At 34.8% G+C, this 25,184-nt stretch overlaps 2 protein-coding genes across 4 annotated transcripts; one reads left to right on the top strand and one right to left on the bottom strand.

The window, feature by feature from the left end:
• Positions 1-1,829: 1,829 nt before the first annotated feature.
• EMB3144 (AAA-type ATPase family protein) lies at positions 1,830-14,994 on the top strand. Of its 3 annotated transcripts, none has more exons than XM_018129025.2 (17): positions 1,830-2,284; positions 3,479-3,734; positions 5,613-5,988; positions 7,608-7,866; positions 8,567-8,698; positions 10,797-10,871; positions 10,944-11,069; positions 11,164-11,273; positions 11,366-11,444; positions 11,532-11,669; positions 11,784-11,895; positions 12,476-12,639; positions 12,744-12,849; positions 13,043-13,119; positions 14,056-14,199; positions 14,290-14,440; positions 14,604-14,994. In XM_018129025.2, exons 1-16 carry the CDS (start codon positions 2,015-2,017, stop codon positions 14,431-14,433), a joined length of 2,568 nt encoding a protein of 855 aa, XP_017984514.2. In that variant the 5' UTR covers positions 1,830-2,014; the 3' UTR covers positions 14,434-14,440; positions 14,604-14,994. The 3 variants fall into 3 exon arrangements, with proteins under 3 accessions (XP_017984514.2, XP_017984508.2, XP_088662589.1); XM_018129019.2 differs by having other exon boundaries at positions 14,544-14,994; XM_088806463.1 differs by lacking the exon at positions 1,830-2,284 and having other exon boundaries at positions 3,557-3,734; positions 5,546-5,988; positions 14,544-14,994.
• Positions 14,995-15,134: 140 nt separating this feature from the next.
• LOC18611836 (uncharacterized) lies at positions 15,135-18,309 on the bottom strand. The gene is made up of 5 exons (XM_007048288.3): positions 17,878-18,309; positions 17,163-17,664; positions 16,860-17,061; positions 16,008-16,523; positions 15,135-15,696 (listed from the first exon to the last, which is right to left on the bottom strand). The coding sequence occupies exons 1-5, from the start codon at positions 18,230-18,232 to the stop codon at positions 15,271-15,273; spliced, it is 2,001 nt and encodes a 666-aa protein (XP_007048350.3). The 5' UTR covers positions 18,233-18,309; the 3' UTR covers positions 15,135-15,270.
• Between the last annotated feature and the right edge of the window lie 6,875 nt (positions 18,310-25,184).

Genomic DNA, 25,184 nt, shown 5'->3' with positions numbered 1-25,184 from the left:
ATCTCTCCATTGTATTACCCAGATCCCTATTGAAAAAGAAGGCAATAACCACCCTGGCAAAAACAATCCCATAACACAGGTCTCATAGATAAAATCAAAGCAAAACAAAACCCCCCAAAACACAAATCAACCATAAACGTAATCACCTCTCAACATCAAAACGAGACCGATGAGAATCCCTGTACTAGGAAACTGCCAAACACATTTTCAAAAGCAATCACCAACCACCCCCCAAGGAAACATACAAGAGAAGAGCATCAAAATTCTATCACTTGCATCAGGTATTAATGTCTCCTGCAACAATACAATTAACACTTTACAATGTTGTCCTTTCTACGCGTGTGTTGAGACTACTTTAACTTCCCCAACCACGACAGAATTGTCACAAAAAATGCATGTCCCATAAAATTTCCTCATGACCTTCCAACAGATGGACAAGCAACCCACTCTACCGAATCAGAGTCCTAAAGCCTCCAGAAAATTCGATCATCACTATTAGTCAATTTCGTCTCCCAAATCAACACACATCTGAAATAATTTTATAATCAAAACTAGCTTTCATACTATTACCGAAGAAAATAACCCTCATCATTGCTGTCCCTAACTATGTTATAAACCAGCTGTATACAAAACACAATTCCCCAAACATCTCACCAAATCAATCACCTTCCACTCCACAAGTCACCCAAGCATATGAGATCGACATCCCATACCAATCAGAACCCCAAATAGATAATGCAACACATATCCACCAATTAATTAAAAAATTAAAAATTATTCTATTCTTACGAGATGTTTAGCTAAAATCTCAAGTTCAACACATCCTCGGCCTGTCTGTGCAAAACCATATTCCTGCCCTGAATATCCTCGTCTGATATAGATGCACTAAACATCGGCCATTGTGAATTCGGACAATTGCAATTCTTTCCTTTTCTTCTTCTTGTCTGCTTCTTTGCTTTCCTCCCCTCTGTCTCTTCCTTTTACGCCAATTGCTTTTCTCTTCCAATGCATCGTATTCCACCTCATTATTTGATTTGGGCCTTACCAAACTTTCCTCTGTTGGCCCCTAATCTGACTGTCCAAACTGACTAAAGTCCTCGATAATCATTCTTAAACTATTTAAAAAAAATTAAATAAATCTTTATTTTCAATTCAGTTTTTATATTCTTAGTTTAAATTAATAAAACTCTTATGATAAATGATTAATTAATTATCATTAGTCAAAATACAACTTATTATTTTATATTGATATGTCATTGACATATTATTGATGTGAATAGTAAAAAATACTATATAATTATATTATTATACCAAATTAACATGTTACGTTATTGTTAATTATAATATATCAATATATTATATTATCATTAATTATGACATATTAGTATGTCATGTTAACCATACGTGATATATAATGATAAATAAAACTTTGATTAAGTTGATTAATTATGAAAACTTATTTTATTTAAAATAAAAATATAAAAATTTATTTAATTAAAAATAAAAAGTAAAATAATTTATTTGATTTAAAATAAAAATATAAAAAATTCGATTGAATATAATAAAAATATAAAAATTTATTTAAAATTTTTAAATAATTTAAAAACTTTTTTATATATTAGGTTTAATTATAACCTATTTTGGAACAGGTGCAGCCTTCTTGGACCAAAAAAATCTTAATTTGGGCCTCGCCCCGAAAATTTCTTCGGACCTTAAGGTTTTGCCCAAAACTTGAACCGACAACAGTCCAACGCCACCCTTTTATTAACCAAGCCCTTTGCCCTTTTTTATTTATTTTTAGCAAACGAGCCGATTTTTTGAGAACCGCATTCTATTCCGAAACGCAGCGTTCGGCTCTCCTATCCAAAACCCACACAGAAACTCCAGCTCCCAGCATGCCTTGACGAGGCAAGCAGGCAAAGATAAATTCCAACATTTTCTCCTGCGTTTTCCCGCACTAGAAAGTGAAGCAGAAAAAATATTTTCCTTTTCCTTTTGATGATAGAAAAGGAAAATGAATTCTTACTTATCCAAACCAATTACTTTCATTGAAGCTCCAACAATATTTTGCTCCTCATCTAAAACTCTTCTCATTAAATTCCCCTATTCTTTTTCTCGCAATAAATCCTTTAAAAACTCTTTCAAACCTAAATTAACCTTTATTAAACGCAAAAATCTCACCATTACTGCTTCCAATGCTTCCACGTCCAGTTCGAGTTCCGACTCAGCTGTCGCTTCCAATGCTGTAGAAGAAGAAGATGCCGAGTCCACTCAATTATTCGAGGTTTTTTTTTTTTTTCTATTTTTCTTTCACTTGTTTTCAATTTTTTTTATTCACAAATGTGATAGCCTGTTTGGTCAATGAGAAAATAATGTTGGGTGCGGAAGTGGAAATAGAAAACCTTCACTCTGATTGGTTGTTGCATTTTGTTCTCGAAAGCAAAGGGCAACTGAAGCATTTTGAATGACTTAACTTATGTGATTGATAAAATGCATCATTTTACATTCATATGGAACGATTATGTTAAGGGGCATTACCATTTTAACTATATGCTCAATTTTTATTATATGATTTTGGTTCTTGCTATTTTCTTTTACTTTTTAGTGATTTTGAAGAAGCAACTGAGCAAAAAATAAGTTGGAAAAACGACAACATGCGATACTACATATTTAGTAAATGTTTGGTGAAGTTAAAAGCAAGTAAGACAAGTAACAACAAATCATATTGCATTTTCCCAATGTTTGATGACGCAAAAAACAAGTTGCCAAAGCAACAGCCAAACCGTACCTGATATATGGGCACATAGGTTTAATGGTATTTGATGCCAAGTAGAGAATCCAAATATGTTGATTAGCTTGTTATGGATTATAAAATGCTTGGCAATTTCGTACATGTGGAATGATTTATCAATTTGTGCAGTTTTTAATTATTACAATTGGTATACTATGAAGTTTCACGCTTTGTTATCATAGATAGTTCTGTAGATTTAATCTAAGAATAGCCAGTATTACATATAAGGAGCTGTAATTTTTCATAAATGGGCATTATCTTTCTGTGTATGTAGGACTCATTTTCTTAGAAAACATGGAAAAAGAATTTATGAGTTCTTTAATTAGATTTGCAGCAACAGTGAAACTGGTATAGCAGAGTTTAAATTTAGTCTGCCACTGCAGCTATGGGTGCTTTTCTTATTGCTATCTATTAATATGACGCTACTTTCTGTTATCTGAACTTTGCAAGTTTAATCACTCTTATCTTATAGAATTTTTGTTTTTACTTGTAAAAGCTAGTTAAAACTTGCTTGAATTTATATTTAAGATGTGGGCATTATCTTCTTCCGGAGTTTGCAGTTTCAGGAGGCAGGATCATGGACTGCATCCTTATTCTCTTTTAGGATGGTCACTGATTTGCAAATGGCTGATTAGCCTGTGGGTTTTGCTTGCCTTCTAACCTTTGTTAATTTCAATTATATTCCAGAAATTAAAGGATGCAGAGAGACAAAGAATAAATAAACTGGAAGAGCTTGAAAGGAAGGCCGACTTGCAGCTAGAGAGACAGCTTGTCATGGCTTCCTGTTGGAGCAGAGCCCTGTTGACCATGCGTGGAAAGTTGAAGGGGACAGAGTGGGATCCTGAGAGTTCACATAGAATTGACTTTAGTGACTTTATGGGACTTCTTAACTCTAACAATGTCCAATTTATGGAGTATTCAAATTATGGTCAGACAATATCAGGTAAGAAAGGTTAAACTTGTTTTATCTTATATTAAATCTTTTTCTCTTTGCTAGCAACTTAATCTCTGGTGTTTGTTTATCTGTTTACAGCTTTTTTTATTGTGGTTTTTGGCTTGCACTGCACAATAAAATGAAATCATAATTATCTGATCAAATTTATAAGTTTATTATCTTTGATCTATTTGATAATGTAGAGGTTATTTCATAATGCATTTTTTACTTATAACTGCTATAGCTATTGACTATGAGAGGTCTTATTCAGGCTGTCGTAGATGCAAATGTATGTGAAGGGCTAATTGCTGGCATTTCCATGAAATAGTAGACTAAGATTATTATATCTGTGTAGATTCGTATTATTTGTTATTTTGTAACTGATTTCAGAATCAAGTGTTAACCTTTTCTATCCACACTTTGTGAAAGGTTTGTGTGACACCTTTTTAAGAGTCTATTTAGAGTGATTGCGAAATATGACTCATACATGTTAATCCAAGGATTGGGATAGAGCAATATGTTTGGTATCATACATGCTTAGCTGTGTGTCCTCAGTTCTTTTTAGTACAGTACTGGTGACCTGGATTGGTGGATTATATTACAGAATGGTGGTGCAGCGCAATGATTATTTGTCGTTGGACAGCTATTGCTGTTCATTTCTTCAATTTTAAAATTTTAGCACATCACTAAAGAAGATTGAAGAACAGATGCAGTGCCCTAAAACCAAATGAACTCCATTACTAGTGCCATCAGCTTAAGTGCTCTTCAAAGAACTCGGATATCATTTTGTTTACTGTGAACCAGGATGAGAGAGAGCAAGAAAATAGCATCTAAATTAGGAGTACCCTTTAATGTTTATAAGAGTTGGATTGTTCCCAGCTAGACTCAGGCATACTGTTTGTTTATCTCTGTTAACAAGCCTCATAAAAATTTTTAGTTTTGCTGACTCTAGGGTTGGTATTAGGTTGTGGAAGTCAAGGATGCTTATTGAGTATATGGGATGAAGTGATCTGAACATTCAATACTCAAATTATATTATACCTTGATCTTAGCAATTCTGATACTGGAAGTAGTTTATTAAAGTGTACCTTAATATCCTAGATTGGTACCCTTAAGTATCTCCATGAGTTCTTGGAATGTGTATTTGGATTTAGACATTGATCTTTCGGTTGGCTATTTGTTATGTTTTTTCATATTTTTGCATCTAAGGATGTTTGTTCTGCTTGATGTTCTTACTCTCAGTGCTTGACCTAAATCCTATTTGTCAACTTGGTTTCTTGCCCATGATGGTTGCATTGAAGGGTGTAAGTGAGTCAAAGCCACTTGTGAACTATTCAGACTCGACTCAAGGAATACTTGAGCTTGGCTCATTCCATTGTTGAGTCAAGCTTAAGCTCAATCAACAGGTCGAGCTGAGTTTGAGTTTTTGAACACTCTGCTTGGGCTTGCTCATGAGCCTAATTGAGCTTTTGAAAATTTTAACTTTATTTTAATGAATTTTATATGTAATATACATATGAAAATGAATTATAATATCTATTTTCATACTTACATTCTTACCTTATATAAATAATATACAATTTTCATTGGAGCTTGAGCTTGATCTTGACTTTCACTTGTTGCTTGGGACGATTATGATGGATGCAAATTGGCAGCTACAGTAGTGTTATTATGTCTGAACCGAGTTTATGTATGAAAATAATGCTTGACTGAGCTTCAGATAGACTTGGAATTTTGGGTCCAGTAATTGAGTTTAGCTCAAGCTTTCACAAGATTGGCTCTGGTTAGCTTTATCACATCCTTTTTGCATCATCGTGCAGATTGACAAAGTCTCTAGCTACTTGTTATTCTTTTTTCTTTCCCTGAACCCTGCTGAGTATCCTGCAGTGATTTTGCCATACTACAAAGATAGGAAAATGGATAGAGGAGGGGGAAGTTCAAAGAACGAAATAATTTTTCGGCGCCATGTGGTGGACCGCATGCCCATTGATTGTTGGAATGATGTTTGGAAAAAGCTTCATGAACAAATTGTGAATGTTGATGTCCTGAATGTTGACACGGTACCTGCAGAAGTTTACTCCACTATTGCGACTGCAGTTATATGGTCTATGCGACTTGCCGTGTCAATTGCGTTATATCTCTGGATTGATAATTTGATGAGGCCCATTTATGCAAAGCTGATTCCTTGTGATTTGGGAGCTCCTAGCAAAAAAATTAGGGAACCACTCAAGCGCCGTGCCCTTGGATCATTAGGCAAGAGCCGGTATGTAAACAATGATTTCCCAGTGGGTTGGTTGTTGATTAATTGTTTTTGCTTTTGTTTTATTGGATAGCTAATGATATCACTAAGTTAGTATTTCTGTTTATTTATGACTGGGATGAACATTAGGTGCTCTTTTTCTCTATTGCTGTCTAGAAGAAGTGCCATTTATCTAGTTGATTAATATCTGCTTTGTTTGCTGGTGAATTTATCATGCCTAAGACCGCTGGCCATTATGTTTTGTCAAGTCATGAGTAGATTGAGTGAGTGAAACCCGACCATAGTTACAAGGGCAAGTGGCAAAAATGTCATTGAGCTCAATGACTTTTTTTTTTACTAGTGTTGAGCTCAATGACTTTAGTCATGATGCTTGCTTGATGTCTAAGATATTTTCTACATAAAATTTTATTATGATTTGGAAGATTAAATTTAAAATATTACCAAAAAGAAAAAAGGAGTAGCATGTGCAGCCTCCAAGAAGTGATCTTTAAATTTGGCTAGAAAGTAGATTAAAATTGTTTCACTTAATTATTATCATATGTATGAAAATACTATTAAAATTTAATTTAATAGTATAATTTTAATTAATGTTGCATAAATGAGTTTGTGTGCATGGATAGCTTACACATTTACTTATTTACAGGTCAGCTAATTTATTAAAAAGCTTGGTGTTTTCTCATTGATTCAAACAAGTTAACCTTAAGAATTGCATAAATAAACAAGTTAACTTACTTTTTTAGTCTTTTACACCCTCGCATATGTATAATGACAAGTTTTAGAGCATCATAAGAAAGTCTAATTTACATCAACAATCTGGTCTCTTAAACCCTTTTTGTCAACCTCACGATATATGTGATTTTGCTCAAGAATATGTTTTTCACTTGTGTGCGTCTCTTGCCCTGTTAACATTTGACATGGGATCTAGTGTCAGACACTATGATACCCCTAAAAATTTGAAGTGCCCAATAAGTGTGGAACAGAAAGTCTTGATTGTGTTATAACCTTTGCTCATAGAATTTGAAAAGAATATTAAAAACAGATCATTTTTAGTTCTCCAATTCCTTTTATTGGTTTAAAAAACCTATTCTTGTTTTCTTTGTTTCCTTTTTTCTTTATCCTTTTGTTTTATAATATTAAATGCTGGTGTGTGTTCGCCGTCACTCTCATTTCTGTTTAGTATTTTGTGGGAATTTAATCAAATTTTCGATTTTGTAAGGTAATTGCATTGTTTGTGTTTTCTATAGTAATAAACATGATTCTTTGCATATTAATATCATCACTGATACCATCTCTGCTACAGTTGCTGCTGTTTGCAATTTACTTAATCATTGTTATAATCTCAATAATTGCTTGTGAGTAATCATTCTAATTATAATCTCAATGATGATTGCAGACTTCTGAATTCTAATATTTTGACTTGTATAGTCCACCAAAAAGAAGAGTTTCTATCTTATACAAAGTCAACGCTTTCATGAATAATTACTGATGCCTACATTCTTTTCATAAGTGTTTTCTGGACTGGGTCAAAAGGAGCTTAGGCGATTATGTTGTGAATATAGTTTGAAAGGTTGTTGGTAACTAATCATTCTACCAGGGTTCTAACTTTACTGCTTTTTAACCAGGGCAAAATTTATATCAGCGGAGGAAAGAACTGGTGTTACTTTTGATGATTTTGCTGGTCAAGAATATATAAAGAGAGAACTACAAGAGATTGTACGAATTTTAAAAAATGAGGATGAGTTCCAAAATAAAGGTATCTATTGCCCAAAAGGTGTTCTGCTCCATGGGCCTCCTGGGACTGGTAAAACACTGCTGGCCAAAGCTATTGCTGGTGAAGCAGGACTACCATTCTTTGCAGCAAATGGCACTGATTTTGTAGAGGTGAGGGCTGGTTTCTTCACCAAATTCTCATTGCTTTCAATTTATCAATGTTATCTTTTGGATTTTTTGGATGCTTTAATTTTAGGCTTTATCCTAAACATCTTTGGGAAACTATGGCCTTAAATCAAGTGAAATTGGAAGAGAAGCTTTAATTGCCTTTTTTTTCCTAGAAACTTTTCACTCATTTTTTTCAGCTCATTTACTTCATACTTGTGTTGCTGTTAACTATGGTTCCTTATTTAGTTTAAAGGGTCATAGGTAGGGAAATTTTGAATATGGTCTGATGGATGTTCTCTCAACTTGAATCCATGCCTTAGTTTTGTCATCCTAGACTTTTTGCACTGACCCTGGACTCTTCCTTATGCTTTTATTTTCTCTTTTGCACATACATAATGTTGCAACCGAGGGCATTTATTTGAGCCTTGTCTCTATGTGTGATTCCTATAGTCTGTGGAACAAAAAGCTCCTTGATATCTGCTACTCCTTTAAGATGTCATGGTTTAGTGCATTGTTTATTAACAGTTTTCATGTTGCCTCCCTAATGGCAAAGAATTTTTCAAGACAAGTCTTTTATTCTGCATGTAATCTTGAATTTTGATTGGCCTTTATCCATATTGTATTTTATTTCTTTTCTAATGTGATTTGCTTCTGAAACTGGTGCAACTAGAGATCTGGCTGACCTAGAGATTTAACTTGCCAGATGTTTGTTGGCGTCGCAGCATCACGTGTGAAGGACCTGTTTGCTAATGCCAGATCATTTGCGCCTTCGATAATTTTTATTGATGAGATCGATGCTATCGGTAGCAAACGTGGCGGACCTGATATTGGCGGTGTAAGATTATTCACCTTTATTTTTGGCCAATAGACAAGTTACCTTTATTATCATTATATCTCTATCATTTGGCAAAAACCTTGGGGGTGGGGGTGGAGGGCCTTTTTTTTCAACTTGAGCAACCAAAACCCTTAAATGGTAATTAAATCAAAAGGCCAAGACTTGTACCTTTTTAGCTACAGTAGTTATTCATCTGTGTAATCAATAGAAACGTTAAAAAATAACAATAGTAAGACCCGCCTGTTGTCCTTATAATCAAAATACTTTCTAAAAGATATTGATTCTGGACTTTTCTTGAGTTTTGAGATGCTGCAAGCTCCTGGATGCTAGATATCTGAATAATATATATAAAGAAAACATAATCAACTTCTCCCAACAATCTCAGAAATCACTGTCAATCTCAACCTATGTCTCTAAACTTCCAAATAGAAATTATAAAATTTTTGAGCTTAGGATTTTGACCTTTAATTGGCTTAGCAAGCTGCATCACCACTCTTCTTTTTCCACTTTAGGTAATGCTCTAAGAATTTCTGATTCCCAACCAGTCCCCGCTGCCTGCCGCTGGAAGAGGAAAAAGAATGATAAAGAAAGAGTTGCACAAGTATCCATCACCCATCTGGATTGTTTCATCCTTGCTTTGGAGTGTTAAGTTTTAACTTTGTTTGACTTTGCTGAACCTTTTTCCTGCAAAGCTGTACTAGAACTTCCTGTCAGAAAACTCTCTCAGAATTCAGCTTAGAATAGAATGAAAATAAAAAAAGTTTAGAACTTTAAAGATGGATTACTCTTGTCAAAGGGCAAGGCACAATCCAGCTACTAGAACCCTCATATTACTCTAGGCACAAGGTGTGAAAAAAAGGTTTGCTTGAGTGGAGTAAGGCACTAATTTCTAAAAAATGCTTACTATATACATAAAACAAAGAAAATTCTCTTATCATATCTAATAATCTTAAAATATATGATTTTGCTAATTAGTTTGTTTCATTACAAGATTTAATGTGTACCAAAGATCAAGCATTACCATAATTAATCAGACAGAATTTGCTAATGTTTCCTTTACTGCCATTTTCAATGAAAAGTTGTGGCTTGAGTATATTACCATTTTTTTAAGTTAATTCTAAGAAGAGTTGGTATTGTCCATATTTAAGTATTAAAATTATAGCTAGTGAAAGAAATTAAAACCTCAAGGAACAAAAGGGACAATGAAGTCAGATGAGCTTTTTATGCACCTTTTGCCTTAAAAAAAAGTACATCAGGCATGTGTGTTAGTTTATTTGCACTGTACTTTAGTGCCAGGCAAGTGCCTTGACAATACTTTGGGACTTTTTCATTGCTACATTACTTAAATTGATAATTAATGTATACGAACTTTATGCTGATAAAAATTATGTTGGGTAATATTTTGCTGTTTTAAGGCAAATCTATATGGGTGGGTCATCTATGGGGAACCTATGATTCTTTAGTTTTGATTTTCTTTTATTTTCTTTTTTGTGTAATAGTTGTGAAAAGTTTAAGATAATGCTATGTAAACCCTTACCATACTTCTATTCTTCTCAAACTAGCTACTGGATAATATCTCTTACACTATTTGCCTTTACCTCTGATGTATTCTTGCCCCCTTTCCTGTCAAACGCCCAAATTTCCAATTAAGCTGGAAGTTGGAAGGGTGATTGGACCCATGTGTATGTATACTTTCTCACAAACATATATACACATATAACTATATGTACATTACACATACTTGTGTATTTATGTATCCCTGGACTTATGTCACAACTTCTTGATTTGGGATATCATACTAAAATGTGAATATCATTGTAGAACTTTGCAGTGGAATCTTTTTTGCATATTCTCTCCAACCAACTAAAAGGCTCATTAGGCTTCTTAATTCAATCGGATTGCCGTGCAAATTCCTTTGTGAACCTTTGTCATTTTTGTTATGTCATATTAATCTGAAAATTTTCTTGTTATAGATGTGGCAATAAAGCCCTGTAGTCATATTAGTATCCTGACTTAGCCTTGTCTTTCTCACCTATTGGTTATCATCTTCCCTTGACTTCATTGTGTATGGCTTTGTACATATAATTTTTTTGTATAGGGTGGTGCAGAAAGGGAACAGGGTCTGCTTCAGATACTGACTGAGATGGATGGATTTAAAGTTTCTACATCACAGGTATTAATTTATGTATTCACTTGGATTGAAGAGGAGTTTTTCTGATTCAACTGCTAAATTTGGCCATGTCAGGTGTTAGTTATAGGTGCAACAAATAGACTGGATATTCTTGATCCTGCTCTCCTGAGAAAGGGCCGGTTTGACAAGATAATAAGAGTTGGGTTGCCATCTAAAGATGGTAGATTGGCCATATTGAAGGTATTTGTTTAATGTGTTTATAATGAGAAGCCTATAATGTTCTCATGCATGATTTGTATCGATTATTATATGATTTTATTTTTGTGCCTCACAGGTCCATGCTAGAAATAAATTTTTTCGCTCCGAGGAGGAGAAAGAGGCTCTCCTGGAGGAAGTTGCAGTGCTTACAGAAGATTTTACTGGGGCAGAGCTTCAAAATATACTGTAAATAATGCTATACTTATAGTTTCTTGCTTTTGCTTTTTTCCACTTAACATCAGGGGAGTGAGCTAATGTTTCCCAAACTGAGATGACAGGAATGAGGCTGGAATTTTGACTGCCAGAAAAGATCTTGATTACATTGGACGGGAAGAACTTCTAGAGGCTTTGAAGAGGGTTAGTTTTGCATTTCTTATATACGCCTTTATTGGTTCAGCATATTGATTCTCACTTTCTTACTCTCTTCATTGTTTTAAACTTCAGCAAAAGGGCACATTTGAAACAGGCCAAGAAGATAGTACAGAAATACCAGAGGAGTTGAAGCTGAGATTGGCATACCGAGAAGCAGCTGTTGCAGTTCTTGCATGCTACTTTCCAGATCCCTATCGCCCATTTACAGAGGTCTCTGCAATAATATATAATCAATTGATGTAGTTGTAGTATCATTTGCTTCTCTTATATCTTCATATGTTTTCACATTTGTAATAATCAAATTTTCATTTTTATCTCCTACAGACAGATATAAAGTCTATCCATAGCCAGCCAAATATGCGCTACGCTGAATTTTCGGGCAAGGTTTTCTTGAGAAAATCAGATTATATAAACTCTATAGTGCGTGCATGTGCTCGTAAGTAATGAAAACGCTTTTCTATTATCCTCATAACTGAGTTTTTGATTAGTTTACTTGAGAGTGAGATGATGTTTATTTTTCTTGTTGTTGGTTTCTGTGAAATTCTGTGTATTTGAAATTCACATTATTGCTTTCCCCTTTGGTGTGTAAAAGAAGGGTAAAAAATATGGCCTAGAAGGTGAAGGTTCTAATGTGGACACTCTGTGTCTCTCATTTTCAAATGTAAGCTTAAGACCTCAGAAGTAGAGCTCTATACCTTTGAAAAGAAGATGCAACTCATTAAGTGAAAGATTTATTCTTAAGACATCATTGAGACATTTTTGGTTAAAGAAATAATGAAGTTCAATCATATCAATTATATTAGCCTGTTCCCTCCTCTTTAACCCACTTAATTGAGGCCTCTTGCAACTAGATGTAGGCCTCTCACCCTCTCTGGTCTTATATGTTATCAAGTATAATCTTGAGAACTCCAGTAAGAATACTTTGCATCTGTTAGGCATCTGTTTTATATGATATTCATTTCTCCCCCTCTAATATGGTAAGTATGGTGTGGCTGACTGGTAGCTCAAATTTGCAGCAAGAGTAATCGAGGAGGAGATGTTTGGGGTTGACAACATGTGTTGGATCTCGGCGAAAGCTACATTAGAAGCTTCAAGGGTTGCAGAGTTTTTAATTTTGCAGACAGGGATGACAGCTTTTGGGAAAGCTTTCTACAGAAGTCAAAATGATCTTGTGCCAAATGTATGTTTGCAGCATGCGGCTGTTTATCTCTATAGCATTTCGTGAAGATCTTTTGAGTTAACATAGATTGTGTAAGTATCTTCATCTTCATCATGTTTGTACAGCTTGCTGCGAAACTTGAAGCACTCCGTGATGAATACATCCGTTTTTCTGTGGAAAAATGTGCATCTGTGCTGAGAGAGTTCCATTCGGCTGTGGAGACAATTACAGGTTATTGTGTTTGATATAATTGATTTCTTTAAACTAATTCATCTTTTGCTTAAAATTGTCTGTCTGATGCCATTACTTCAGTTAGCTTAAATGTTCTAAGAAAGTTGAGTTTTTTCTATCGTAGTTTTGGATTGAATATGAACTACGTGTAGTAAAACACTTTTTTGCTTGATTCTATCTTTACATCTTGCAGATATTTTGCTTGAAAAGGGAGAGATCAAAGCTGAGGAAATTTGGGACATATACAATAGAGCTCCGCGAATATCTCAGGTAGCTTTTGAGCCAAAGAATGACATATTTAGGGAAAACTTAAAAGAAAAAAAACTCCTTATCTGAATATTGAATAATTATTACTCTATGATGCTGGTTGTCCTGGCTTCAGTGTGTAGCTTCATCATTGGGGAAGCTGCTATGTTTTCTTTGTATTAATGAATCCAATGTGGAAATTCATAAACATTTGCAATTATTGATATTGACAGATATTCTGCAAGTTGTTCTTTATCTGCTTGCTTTGGTTTTCAAATTGAAGTGTTCTTCCGACGCACAGCCTGTTAATAACTAGTCATCGGACATGATTACTTTGCATGAGACTAGTTTTTTAAGTTCTATCACCATTAATTTTATATCTCTTGGAGGTATGCAAGACTAACATAATAGTTTTTTAATAAGATCAGATGGCAGTCATATAAGGGAAGATCTATTTAATTAGATCTGACAGAAATACATGGAGAATCCATGACACTATGAAATTGACTTTTGAATTCCTTGGTTATTAACCGGTCATTGGACATGATTACTCTGCATGAGACTAGTTTTAGAAGTTCTATCACCATTGACTGTATTGTGGAAGTATGCAAGATTAACATGATAGTCTCTTCAGATGGTAGTCATGTAAGGGAAAATCAATTTAATTAAATCTGACAGAAATACATGGAGAATCCATGACAATTTTCTTAAATATGAAAACGACCTTTGAATTGCTTGGAACCATTCGTTGGTATTAAATTGGACTGGAAATTTGGTTTTGATATGATTGTATGCAATTCAAGCATTATTTGTTAGAGTTATATTTTTGACCTACAGAAGTACAGTTTAAATGCTAGAATGCTTATTGTTTTATGACTACCAGTTTATTATTTTTGATGATGCAATTATTTTGCATCCCTTTTGATGAATGTATGATTGATGCTTTTGCCCATTGTATAGCCCACTGTCAATCCAGTTGATGAATATGGAGCCCTAATTTATGCCGGGCGATGGGGAATCCATGGGATCACACTTCCAGGGAGGGTTACATATGCACCTGGAAATGCTGGGTTTGCAACTTTTGGTGCACCACGTCCCATGGAGGCAAGTTGGAAAGACTATTTGATCATATTTTTCATTTATGCAAATACTGTGTGTGTGTGTGTGTTTTAATTTTCCTTTTTATTTGTACAGACTCAAACCATTAGTGATGAAACTTGGAAGCTGATAGATAACATTTGGGATAAGAGGGTTGAAGAAATAAAAGCTGAAGCTTCAATGGAGGTTGAAGAAGACAAGGAGAAGCCACAACTTTTGATGGCCAGTCATTTCCTTTGAAATCATGGTAATGAATTCCATGAGCAATATTTCAACTTGAAGTGTTCCCTTATATGTTAAATTAAACTGTTCTGTTTTTTTCTTTTTCATTTTTTTGGTTTGGAAAACAGTTTTGCATACAATCACTTGCGGCTTTTTCCTTATATATCTGGGCGTATGTAATCTGCTAGAGAGTTGAGATGATGGATATTTGATGGCAACTTCTGCTTCACTGCCTACTCCTTGATTACATACGGTTAACTGAAGACTTTCAGATTCAGAGGCCCTGTGAGTTGAGCCATCCTCAATTTTGTAAGTACAAGACACCAATTGGGCGGATTCTACCGAGGTCTGTTGTTGTATTCTATAATTAGGAGAGAGATATCTGCGATCGCAATTGAAGGCACACCTTCCAAGGCCATTCAAAATAGAGTTATGTGGCTAGCTGTAGAATTTAAATGAATTCTGTGAGCGAGGCAGAGGGAAAATTTCCCACCGCTAGTTTCATTTGTAAATTGATCATGAATTGTTCCAAAAATAAGTAATAATCAGGTTAGAAATGAGCTGGTATTGCCATTTTAATCCTGTCCATTAATAATCGTTTTGATTTGTTTGTATGTATTTGATTTGGTCAAAAAAAGGCTGTTGCTAGAAAGTCTGATCACATTGGATTGCCCATCAGCTAATTTGTCAGGAACTGCAAGAAATTTCAGGGTGACAAGTTTGAGTGAATTTAATTTATTAGATTTCTACTAATTTCGTCGGGTAGTAACAAAATTATTCAATTCAACAAAAGGTGGCGAGGACATCCAAAAATTTGGCATGAACTCGGATGGACATCTTGATAGTATGCTATGGTTAAAGCCTGTAAGGGAGGAGGTCAAGGTCTATATCCTCGTGAAGCCGGCGTTGAGATGGAAACTTGGGGAGGAGAGCAGCGATTCGTTTGGCACTTTTCAAATACGATGCATACGTACGGATGACGGAAACATCTGCATCATCGTATTGAGAGGGTTGGTCACGGTCCACGCTTGTTACCGGGAAAGCACTAGCCAAAGGCAACACATGACTGCCCTGACTCATCTCCTTTCCGACCAAGTCTTTAAGCGCCTTCTTCTTGAAAGTCCAGCTGCCAGTTCTCAAGTTGAAATGGTATAGGGAAAGAAACCGTTGGCCATATATGGCTATAAACTCTATTGCAGCAAGAATGAATTCAAACTCCTCATTAGACATGTAGTAAGGAAAGCTAACTCTTGCCCATCCAGGTTTTGCTCCAGCATAGCCCTGCAATGATCCGTTAAACCCATTCACATTAGCTAAAAGCTCAGCTCCTGAATTATATGTATTTGTTATTTTATTTTAAAGTTTTATTAAAGAGAGTGTTGTGATTTTTTTTTTTTAAAGTCATCATATTAAATAGCATAATCATATTTAATTGTCAATTATTACATTTAATTCTTCATAATCAAGATTTTTTGTTTTATTATTATTTCTTCGTAAATTTGTTAATTTCATTCAATTGGACTACTTATGCATATTCATTTCAATTGATATAAAAAAAAAATAAGACAGTGGAAAATTTTTAATGTGTAAACCTTTTCAATAGCTTCTCTAAACGCAAGGGAGCGACGCTCATCAATATGAAGCAAACTGTGGCCATAAGGTCCAGCACAAGCACAGCCACCTCGAGCTTGGATTCCAAACAGGTCATTTAGGAGAGTTACAACGAAAGGGCCATGGAGAGGCTTATCCCTCCTGTTCCCGGTCTCACCCCACATGAAAAGTCCCCTTTTCATACGTCCATCGAGCTCATCAACATGGTTACCTTCTTTGTTGACGGGGCCAGGGCATGAGTTGGTGGTGGAGAAGACGAGGAAAGACAGAATGGCTTGTCTCTCTGTCTCGGTGCTTGTATTTCCTAAAATCCCTATGTTTTGATTTGGGAGAAGCCTCTCTAATGCTTGCTGTATGTATGACTTCTCCTGCTTTTCAATCACTTCATAACCAATGTATTCCTTCACCCAGAAGGTCAACGCTGCCCTAATAATCTGAATTATTTGAGGGGTCCCTGCATTTTCTCTTTCTTCTACGTCATCTACATATAATGTGTCCTGCAAATGCACCCATCTTAGCACGTACTGAATTCGTCAAACACTTTATAATTAACGCATATATTCCCTACTCAGAAAGTTTAGTTAGAATGGTTAGCTCATATAAAATTATACTTCAATGATAAAGAAAGACACTTATCATTCACTAGATCTAAACCACCTAGGGTCCTTCTAAACCACCTAGCTCATAAATTATACTTCAATGATCCCAACTAGCCCAACCGCTACGTACGAAATCATACTTTTATCTCGTCCAACGGAAGAAGGGAACAAAAATTCCCTTCAAGGTTGGGATCAACAAGAGCCAAAAAAGAAAACAAAACACAACTTAATTACCTTTTCATTGAAACCATTGACATAATTAACAGTGCCACCTCCACAAGTTGATGGAGGAGAAGCTCCTAGCTGATACAGAGCCTTGTTCATTAGAAGGATACCGGGCGATCCAGGACCACCAAGAAACTTATGTGGGCTAAGGAAAATTGCATCATATCCATCAAACTCCCCTGATCTCATGTCAATCTCCACATAAGGACCGCTATCCACAAAGACAATATATCCAAGTCAACTTCCCATGGCTAAATATTAACACAAAGAGAAAAACTTGGCAGACAAGAACAGACCATTCTTAGTATGTACCTTGCTGCGAAGTCAAAGCAAACAAAACCTCCGTACTCATGAACAAGTTTAGCAATCTCTCGAGTATCTGATTGAATCCCAGTCACATTACTACAAGCCGAAAATGAACCAAGCAAAGGTCTATTGGCGTGTTTATATAACTCAAGCTGTCGTCTTAGAGCTTCGATGTTGATCAAACCATTCTCATCTAAACCAATCTCCACCACTTCAGCCAGGCTTTGACGCCATGAAAGCAGGTTGGAGTGGTGCTCGTAGGGGCCAACGAAAACCACCCATCTCTTCTCATTGATTAAGCAATTTAATAACCTGTCTCTCAGAATTGATGGGACCGCAATCCCCATAACTTCTTGTAACCTTTTAATAGCTGCCGTGCTGCCTGAGCCACAAAACAGAATTGCATCATCTTGCCCACCACCTAGGCATCTTTTAACGTAATTAGATGCTTCATGCACCATTTTTGTCGTCCTGTGGCCCACATAACTGTCACATGTGTGAGTGTTCCCTACGCATGAACCAAGCAAGATCAGCTGACAAATACAACATCAAACGAAGAGAAAAATCTTACCCTAATGACACCATCATTCTTATTGACTAAATCAGAGCACAATGATAACGATCAGTTTTTGTCTGAAATAACATAATCATATATATATATATATATGTTTTACACGCATACAATAGAATCACAATCGAAGGTCATAGAAAAATTTCTTACCATAAAAGGGCAGAACATTGGTGACAATGAAGTTTTCGATGTAGTGAAGACAGCGGCCTGATGCTGTATGATCAGCATAAGTAAGTTTTCTGGTTCCAAAAGGAGTGTCAAACTGTGCATCACCGCCAATGATTTGAGATCGTAGCCAAGACAGCTTTTTGTCAGTTGAGTCAACCTTTGGCACACCCATCTCCAGAGTCCTGAAAGATTCGGAACCGTGGCAAAGTTTGCTAGGAACGTGGGAATATGCTGATGATGAATTCCCGTTCCTGATTATTGAAGTTTTACCATTATTTGGTGGCTTCAATTTCCGGGCTTCAGGTGTTTCTCTGAACATGGGTTGCGCTAGCTCCATGTCCGCCTTTAGAAAAAATAAATTTATGAAAGTTTTTAATGCGGTTTTAGCACAGAAGAATGAAGCAAAAAGAAGTAGAAGAAGAATGTGGGGAAGGGGCAGCAGACGAGGTCATTTATAGAAGTTTTTTTCCAGTGGGTGGTTAACTACAGGCCCATCAAAATCAGCTGCAACTAGGAACAAGTAACTTCTATGGAAAAAAGAATCCACTATCCAATGAATTATCCTCAGCAAGCTTTCCACTTGCGTGTTTTCACATCCATCATCTCTGATTTTTCTTCGTCACTCTTTATCAAATTTATCTTGTAGTTGCGGAAATTGACCTTGAAATGCACATGTTAGATAAAACAGTGGTGTGTAAACCGACGTAGAATTATGGACCATAGTAAAATTTGACAGAGTTTTCCACCAGTAATAAAAAGACAAGGAACATGTCCAATAGAATCCACTGAAACTTTGCCGTATGGTTTCATTTATTTAATAAGTCCAACAGATACAACGAAGTTCCAAGTGGAGGGTCCGACTCCCAAACCATGGCCTCTACACGTCGATATAAAATATAGTTGGCCCAGAAACCATGGGATCTGGAAAAAGATTAAAGAAAAAACTACAGAGACAAGTTGAAAATGGCAAAGGAATAATCTTTATTCCACAGTGTAAAAGTTTCTAATTTCTCATTCCTCTCCCCCCGAAAAGTTAGGACATTGGCTCAGAGTCTAAGAAATTAAGAATCCGCTTCGCATTACGACCGATTGGAACTACGCAGTCGCCGAATTTGACTGCAATTATAATATCGAACATCATAAGAAATTGCAGTAAAAATTCCACTCCCAAAAGCAAGGAAACAACTCCAATTGCATTTTCATTAAACCAATAGTACAAATTAATTAAGGGATATGCCCTCATCCATTTTTGTATTAACATTTTTTTTTCTTTTACATTTACAACTTGTTTATAGCTTTAAGGTGTATTACAATATTACAATTTAAATAACTTATAGTGAAAGGAGTATTTCTTTTTGGCCGTTAAACTTGTAATGATATGATGTTTAATAACTTTTAATGGAAATAAAGTGAAAAAATTATATATGAATATATAATCCAAATAGATTTTACATTCAATTTTTTAACAAATAGAATGGATAGTGTAGAAATAATGTTTCAAATAAATTTTGAAAGGTAAAAAGGGGCACAAGCGAATAAAAGAGGTTAAAATGATTTGATTTGGGGTGCAATTACCTTTATGTATCATTAATTAACAACAATCTTCAACTAATTTAGAAGCTAAGGAGAATCATAAGCTCAATTTAAGAGAAAAAAAAATAACAAATCCAATGAAGTATAATGATTAATCTTTTGGAAAATATGAGAGTCAAAAAGTCTGGATAGATCCAAGCTTTGGACAAGCTTGACCTTGTTATAGAAAAAAAAAAAAGATAATAACCATTAAATCAAATATTAATTGCATTTTCACTTTATTGAGAGGTCATGATTGTATTATAAGAAAATTGAAGATGGAGAAATGGTAATGGACGAGGCACTCTTCAAAAGCTTTTCTAAGAATAACTATTTTCCCACTAAAATACAGATGTCGATGATTTTTGCGAATATGTTATTCTTAAAATGTATAGGATATTTAATGGTGTAAATAATCAAGGCTAGCTGCATTCCTTGAATCTTCTCATGAGCAAGTTTGAAGAGAAAATTACGAGAAATGGTCAACTTTATAAAGTCATTTTAAAAATATAATCTTCAATATAAAGTTAATTGTTTTTATTTAATTTTGTTTATCATGACTTGATACAAACATCCTTAAAGCCATTTTAGATAAATTAAATAATTTATCACAATTTTTCCTCCCGTTTTCTCTCTCCCTAATGTGCTCTTGATTTCTCTCTCTCTATCCAACTCTCTTTAATTTTACTAATTTTTCTCTCTTGCATCCATCTATTATACTCCCGATATCTCTCTTCTATCATCTAACTCTTTTTAATTTTACCAGCATCACCATCTCTCTTTCTATTTTCTTACCATATCATTGTCAATCTACAAACCAAAGAGTAGAGATAATATCAATGAATGTTCTTGAATTTATTGGTTTACATTCACATAATTTAAAGTTGATGAGTTGAAGTTATAAGTGAAATCTATAAATTCGAACACTGTCCAAAGTTGTTACATGCCATGTTTGCATGTAACAATTCAAATGCATTTGATATGTAACAAATCTGCTCAATATGGCATGGTTTAAACATGATGTGTAACTTGAATTTTTTTTTTTTTTTGTATTTCACTAAGACATAAACTTTTGAAGTTAAACACCTTAAACATATATTGGAGATAAACACTTTAAATATGACATGTAACAATTAATTTTTCAACATAGTGTGTAACAACTTTTTTTTAAATATGACGTGTAATAATAATATTTTTAAATATGATGTGTAACCTAGTCTCTTTCTTTTTATTTTATTAGGATTAAACTATTAGAGTTAAACATCATAAATATGACAGCTAATTTTTTTTTAACATGGCATGTAATAACATTTTTTAAATATAATGTGTAATGAAATTATTTTTTAAACATGGTGTGTAACTTGGTGTCTATCTTGGTATTTCACTAATATATAAATTCTTAAAATTAAACACCTACATGTAACAATTTTTTTTTCAAGCGTGTCAACATTATTTTTTAAACATGACATATAATTTGATCTCTATCTTTGTATTTCACTACGACATAATTGAGTTAAATGCCTTAAGTGCTTATTAATTTGGCCTAACTTTTTTTTCAACATGACGTGTAATAATGTTTTTTTCAACAAGTACATTTGAATATGAGGAGATTTTATTAAAGGTAATTTTATTAAAAAAATCTTTTCTCTTATCTAAAGACAATTAAAATTAAAAAAATGATTATTTTTGAAAATATCTTATCTTTGAGGCTAAAAAAACATCTCAAGTTTGAAGCCCATCCTAAAATTACCAATTTTCAACCCAAGTTATTTGCACAATTGCACTGTTAGGAAGATAAACTAAACTTGGAATCTCTGTGAAGCACAACAAAATGGTCAATAATAGAGTTGTTGCCATTTTTTACTCCAACCCATCAATCTATATATACAGAGGTCAAGTTCCTCACCTTCTCCAACTACTTGTTTTTTGATGATTTGGCAGGGGAATTCCAAAACTTCCAACTACTACTTGAAAGACTTATGGAAGATGAAATTAAAGAGTTATGAAGGAAAGAGAGTTTGGAATGATGTTCGAGCAAGATTTGCTTCCACAAGTCTTTTTTAAGTTCCTAAAGTGTCAGGTAATTCTTAAATTCTTCATCCCCTCTCTCAATCTTAATTTATATGTTTATGTTTCCATAGATTAAGGGTGTTAATCATCATGAAATTAGTTATTAAATTAATATGAGATTATCCACTTCCCACCATTTAATGTACATCTTTACAATATAGTATGACTTTACTATGGTTGCCAATGAATGTGAATTTGTTAAGATCATATGGCTGTCATTTTTCTATTGACTCAGACTTTCGCCTCTACTGATACTAGATTGAATGATGTAAATGACCTTCAATTTGCAGAATCCACATACTTGTCTAAATAACTTTCTCAATTTGTCATCTTCTGGGAGTGCCATTAAATTCCAAGTTGAAGACATATCTGTTTGATAAAAGAATTAACTTACTGATTTGCACTTAGATGAGGGAGACTCGTAGGGTTATTTTCAATAATAAAATAATTATAAATTTCACATATCAATTTTAATGAAGATTACAATGAAATCGTGGCTTGATTTTATCAAATCCAATATTATCTCTTTAATTGATATAATCATTTTCTTATATAGGATAATTTTGATAAGTATGAGGAGCTTGATTTAAAGAAGTATTCTTTGGGAACAGCCAACCAATTCTTTGTATAAATAATTGTACTTTATCAATTTATGAATAGAAGCCGAATTAATTTTGCTTTTCTTGGTATCGGAGCATTTAGCCCGAAACTCTTTTTTTTTTTTCAGCCATGGCAAATGACAATCGAAATCAAGATAATGAGAGCTTGGAATCATTTACGACTACATCACACAATGTCGCGATTGACACTAAGTTTACATATTTTTTGCATTCATCGGACCACCTGGCTTGATTTTTGTCACACACCCTTTCGCTGAGAATGGTGAAAATTACTTTACTTGGAGATGAAGTTTCTGAATGCACTACGATCCAAGAACAAGGCAAGATTCGTAGATTGGACCATAGTTCAACTAGATGTTAATTCCCCGAGACTATGAGTCATGGGTTCAGTGCAATGCCATTGTACTATCATAGCTAACAAACGTGCTTGCAAAAGATATTCAAGGTAGCACAGCGCATGCCGAAACGGCTTGTGAAGTTTGGGCAGATTTGCAAGAGAGGTTCACATAAGGAATTGCTCCATGTGTTTATGAGTTGAGGCGTGTGATTGCATTATTGCAACAGGAAAAGACTTCAATCTCAACCTATTACAGTAAGCTCAAAATTGTTTGGGGTGAATTACAAGTTTCTAATCCTTTACCTGTATGTACATGTTATTGCAAGTGTGGAGTTGCGAAGAAGATTGAAGACATGGAGAGCAAGAGAAGGTGTTTGACCTTGTCATGGGATTGGATGACACATTTAGCACGGTGAAATCTCAAATACTTAGTGTTGATCCACTGCCTAGCTTGGGGAGAGCATATTCCATTGTGGCACAATAGGAGAAGTAGAACCAAGTCATTATAGGTCAAGCCCCAACCATTGAAAGAGCTATGTTTCTGGCTAGTACAATGTCCAAAGGCTAAGGAGTGGCATCGGGGCAAGCTACTACAAACAACAAGGGAAATCAGAATCGACATTTTGAGGAAAAAGTCAAACAAATACGTTGCACTCATTGTGAAAAATCAAGACATACAAAATATTAGTGTTTTAAAATCATAGGGTACCCAGAAAATTGGAATCGCCAGCCTACTAATCGAAGTCGAGGTTGTGGAGGTAAACGCATGATTGGTGGAGATCGAAACAACAGAGGCATAGCATTTGTTGCCAAGACTGATGATGCAAAACCCTCAATGATACAGCAATAGCAAATCCTTCAAGTGCTTACAGCGTTGGGCATAGGAAGTATATCGAACACACAATTAGGATTACAAGCAGTAGGAACAACAGTTAATGTCATTAATCAACATGCACGTAAGTAAGGTAAACACATTGATCCATGGATCATAGATATTAGGGCCACAGATCATATAACCAAGGAATTGGGCCTGCTCAATAATGTCATACACAAGCCCGAATTCTCTTCAGTCTAAATACCCAATCGAGAAATGGTTCTTGTGCAAGCTTTAGGCCATATTGAATTAAATAAAAAATTGGCCTTGGACCAAGTTCTTAAGATTTCGAATTTTAATTTTAATTTGTTATCTGTCATCAAATTAACCCAGGATTTAAATTGTGTGCTCACGTTTTGGCTTGAATTTTGTGTTATTCAAGACTTACCATCGAGGAGGCTGATTGGAGTGGGTAGGGTGCATGATAGACTTTACTATTTGGAACCAACAAGAGAGGGCAAGGCACTGGTTGCAAGTAATACGAGACACACAAAAATGTGGCATCGAAGATTGAGACATCTGTTAATGAACCATTTATCTTATCTAGGTGATTCATTTATTAATGTTAGGGAAAATAAATTTTGTGATGCTTGTTGCAGAGCACGACAACATCGTTTGCCTTTTCCTGTTGGTACTCATGAATCCAGTTGAATTTTTGAACTTGTCCATTATGACATTTTGGGAGATTATAAAACTACATCATTATTTGGAGCATTTTATTTTTAACCATTGTGGATAATTTCAGTCGAGCCACTAGGGTATATTTGATGAAGTATAAGTCAGAAACCCGTGATTACTTATTGCAATTCTTTCAATGGGTACGTACTCAGTTTGATACACAAGTAAAATTTGTGCGTTCAAACAATGGGATGGAGTTCAAACACAGTGATTTACTTACCTACTATAATGAAAATGGAATTCAATGCCAAACAAGTTGTACAAACACACCATATCAAAATGGATAAGTAGAAAGAAAGTACAAACACTTGTTGAAAGTTGCATAAGCACTACGCTTTCAAGCACATCTACCCATAAAATTTTAGGGTGAATGTGTTTTGACAGCTACATATTTAATCAATAGGATGCCTCTATCAATTTTGAAAAATAAAACTCCTTATGAAATTTTATTTGGAAAACTGCCAACTTATCTGCATCTTAGAACCTTTGGATGTTTATGTTATGGGCTCATCACCAATAACCCTCGCGATAAATTTGGTTCTCGCTCCAAATCGAGTATTTTCTTAGGCTATCCACATGGACAAAAGGGGTATAGAATGTTTGACATTGAGGATAAAAAGATCTATACTTCAAGTGATGTACAATTTTTTAAGAATATTTTTCCCAATACAATGACCAAGGCAAACAATGGATTTAATGGGTCCTCAAGAACACACATACTAGCATCTTGGACGGTAACAGATCATAATAGCCAGGTTTGTGCCTCTGATGAATTATTCATGGGTCCACACTTGAGCCCATTTGATGAGTTAATACATGGACAACGTATGGTTAGGCCATACGAATCACAAGAAGCCCTTAGTTGGCCTCACAGAGTTGGATCTCACAAATCAAATAATGCAAGTGGGCTAGATGAAATTAGGGCACATAATTCCTTAAATAATGAAGAGAGTGGACCACTTAGGCCACAAGCAGAGCAAGAAATTAGCAATCGTGCTACTCTTCCTCAATCCAACCAGTAGCCAGTGATGCACGTTGAAACTGAATTAAATACTGCTTCTAGTATTAATATGACGACAAATTCTTCAGTAGTGACAAGAAAAAGAACTCGTCAGATTCCACGAAAACTAGTAGACTA

This window comes from Theobroma cacao, chromosome 1 (genome assembly GCF_053813885.1).
Source record: "Theobroma cacao isolate CCN51 chromosome 1, ASM5381388v1, whole genome shotgun sequence".
NCBI lineage: Eukaryota > Viridiplantae > Streptophyta > Magnoliopsida > Malvales > Malvaceae > Theobroma > Theobroma cacao.
This window is presented reverse-complemented; position numbering and strand designations above follow the sequence as displayed.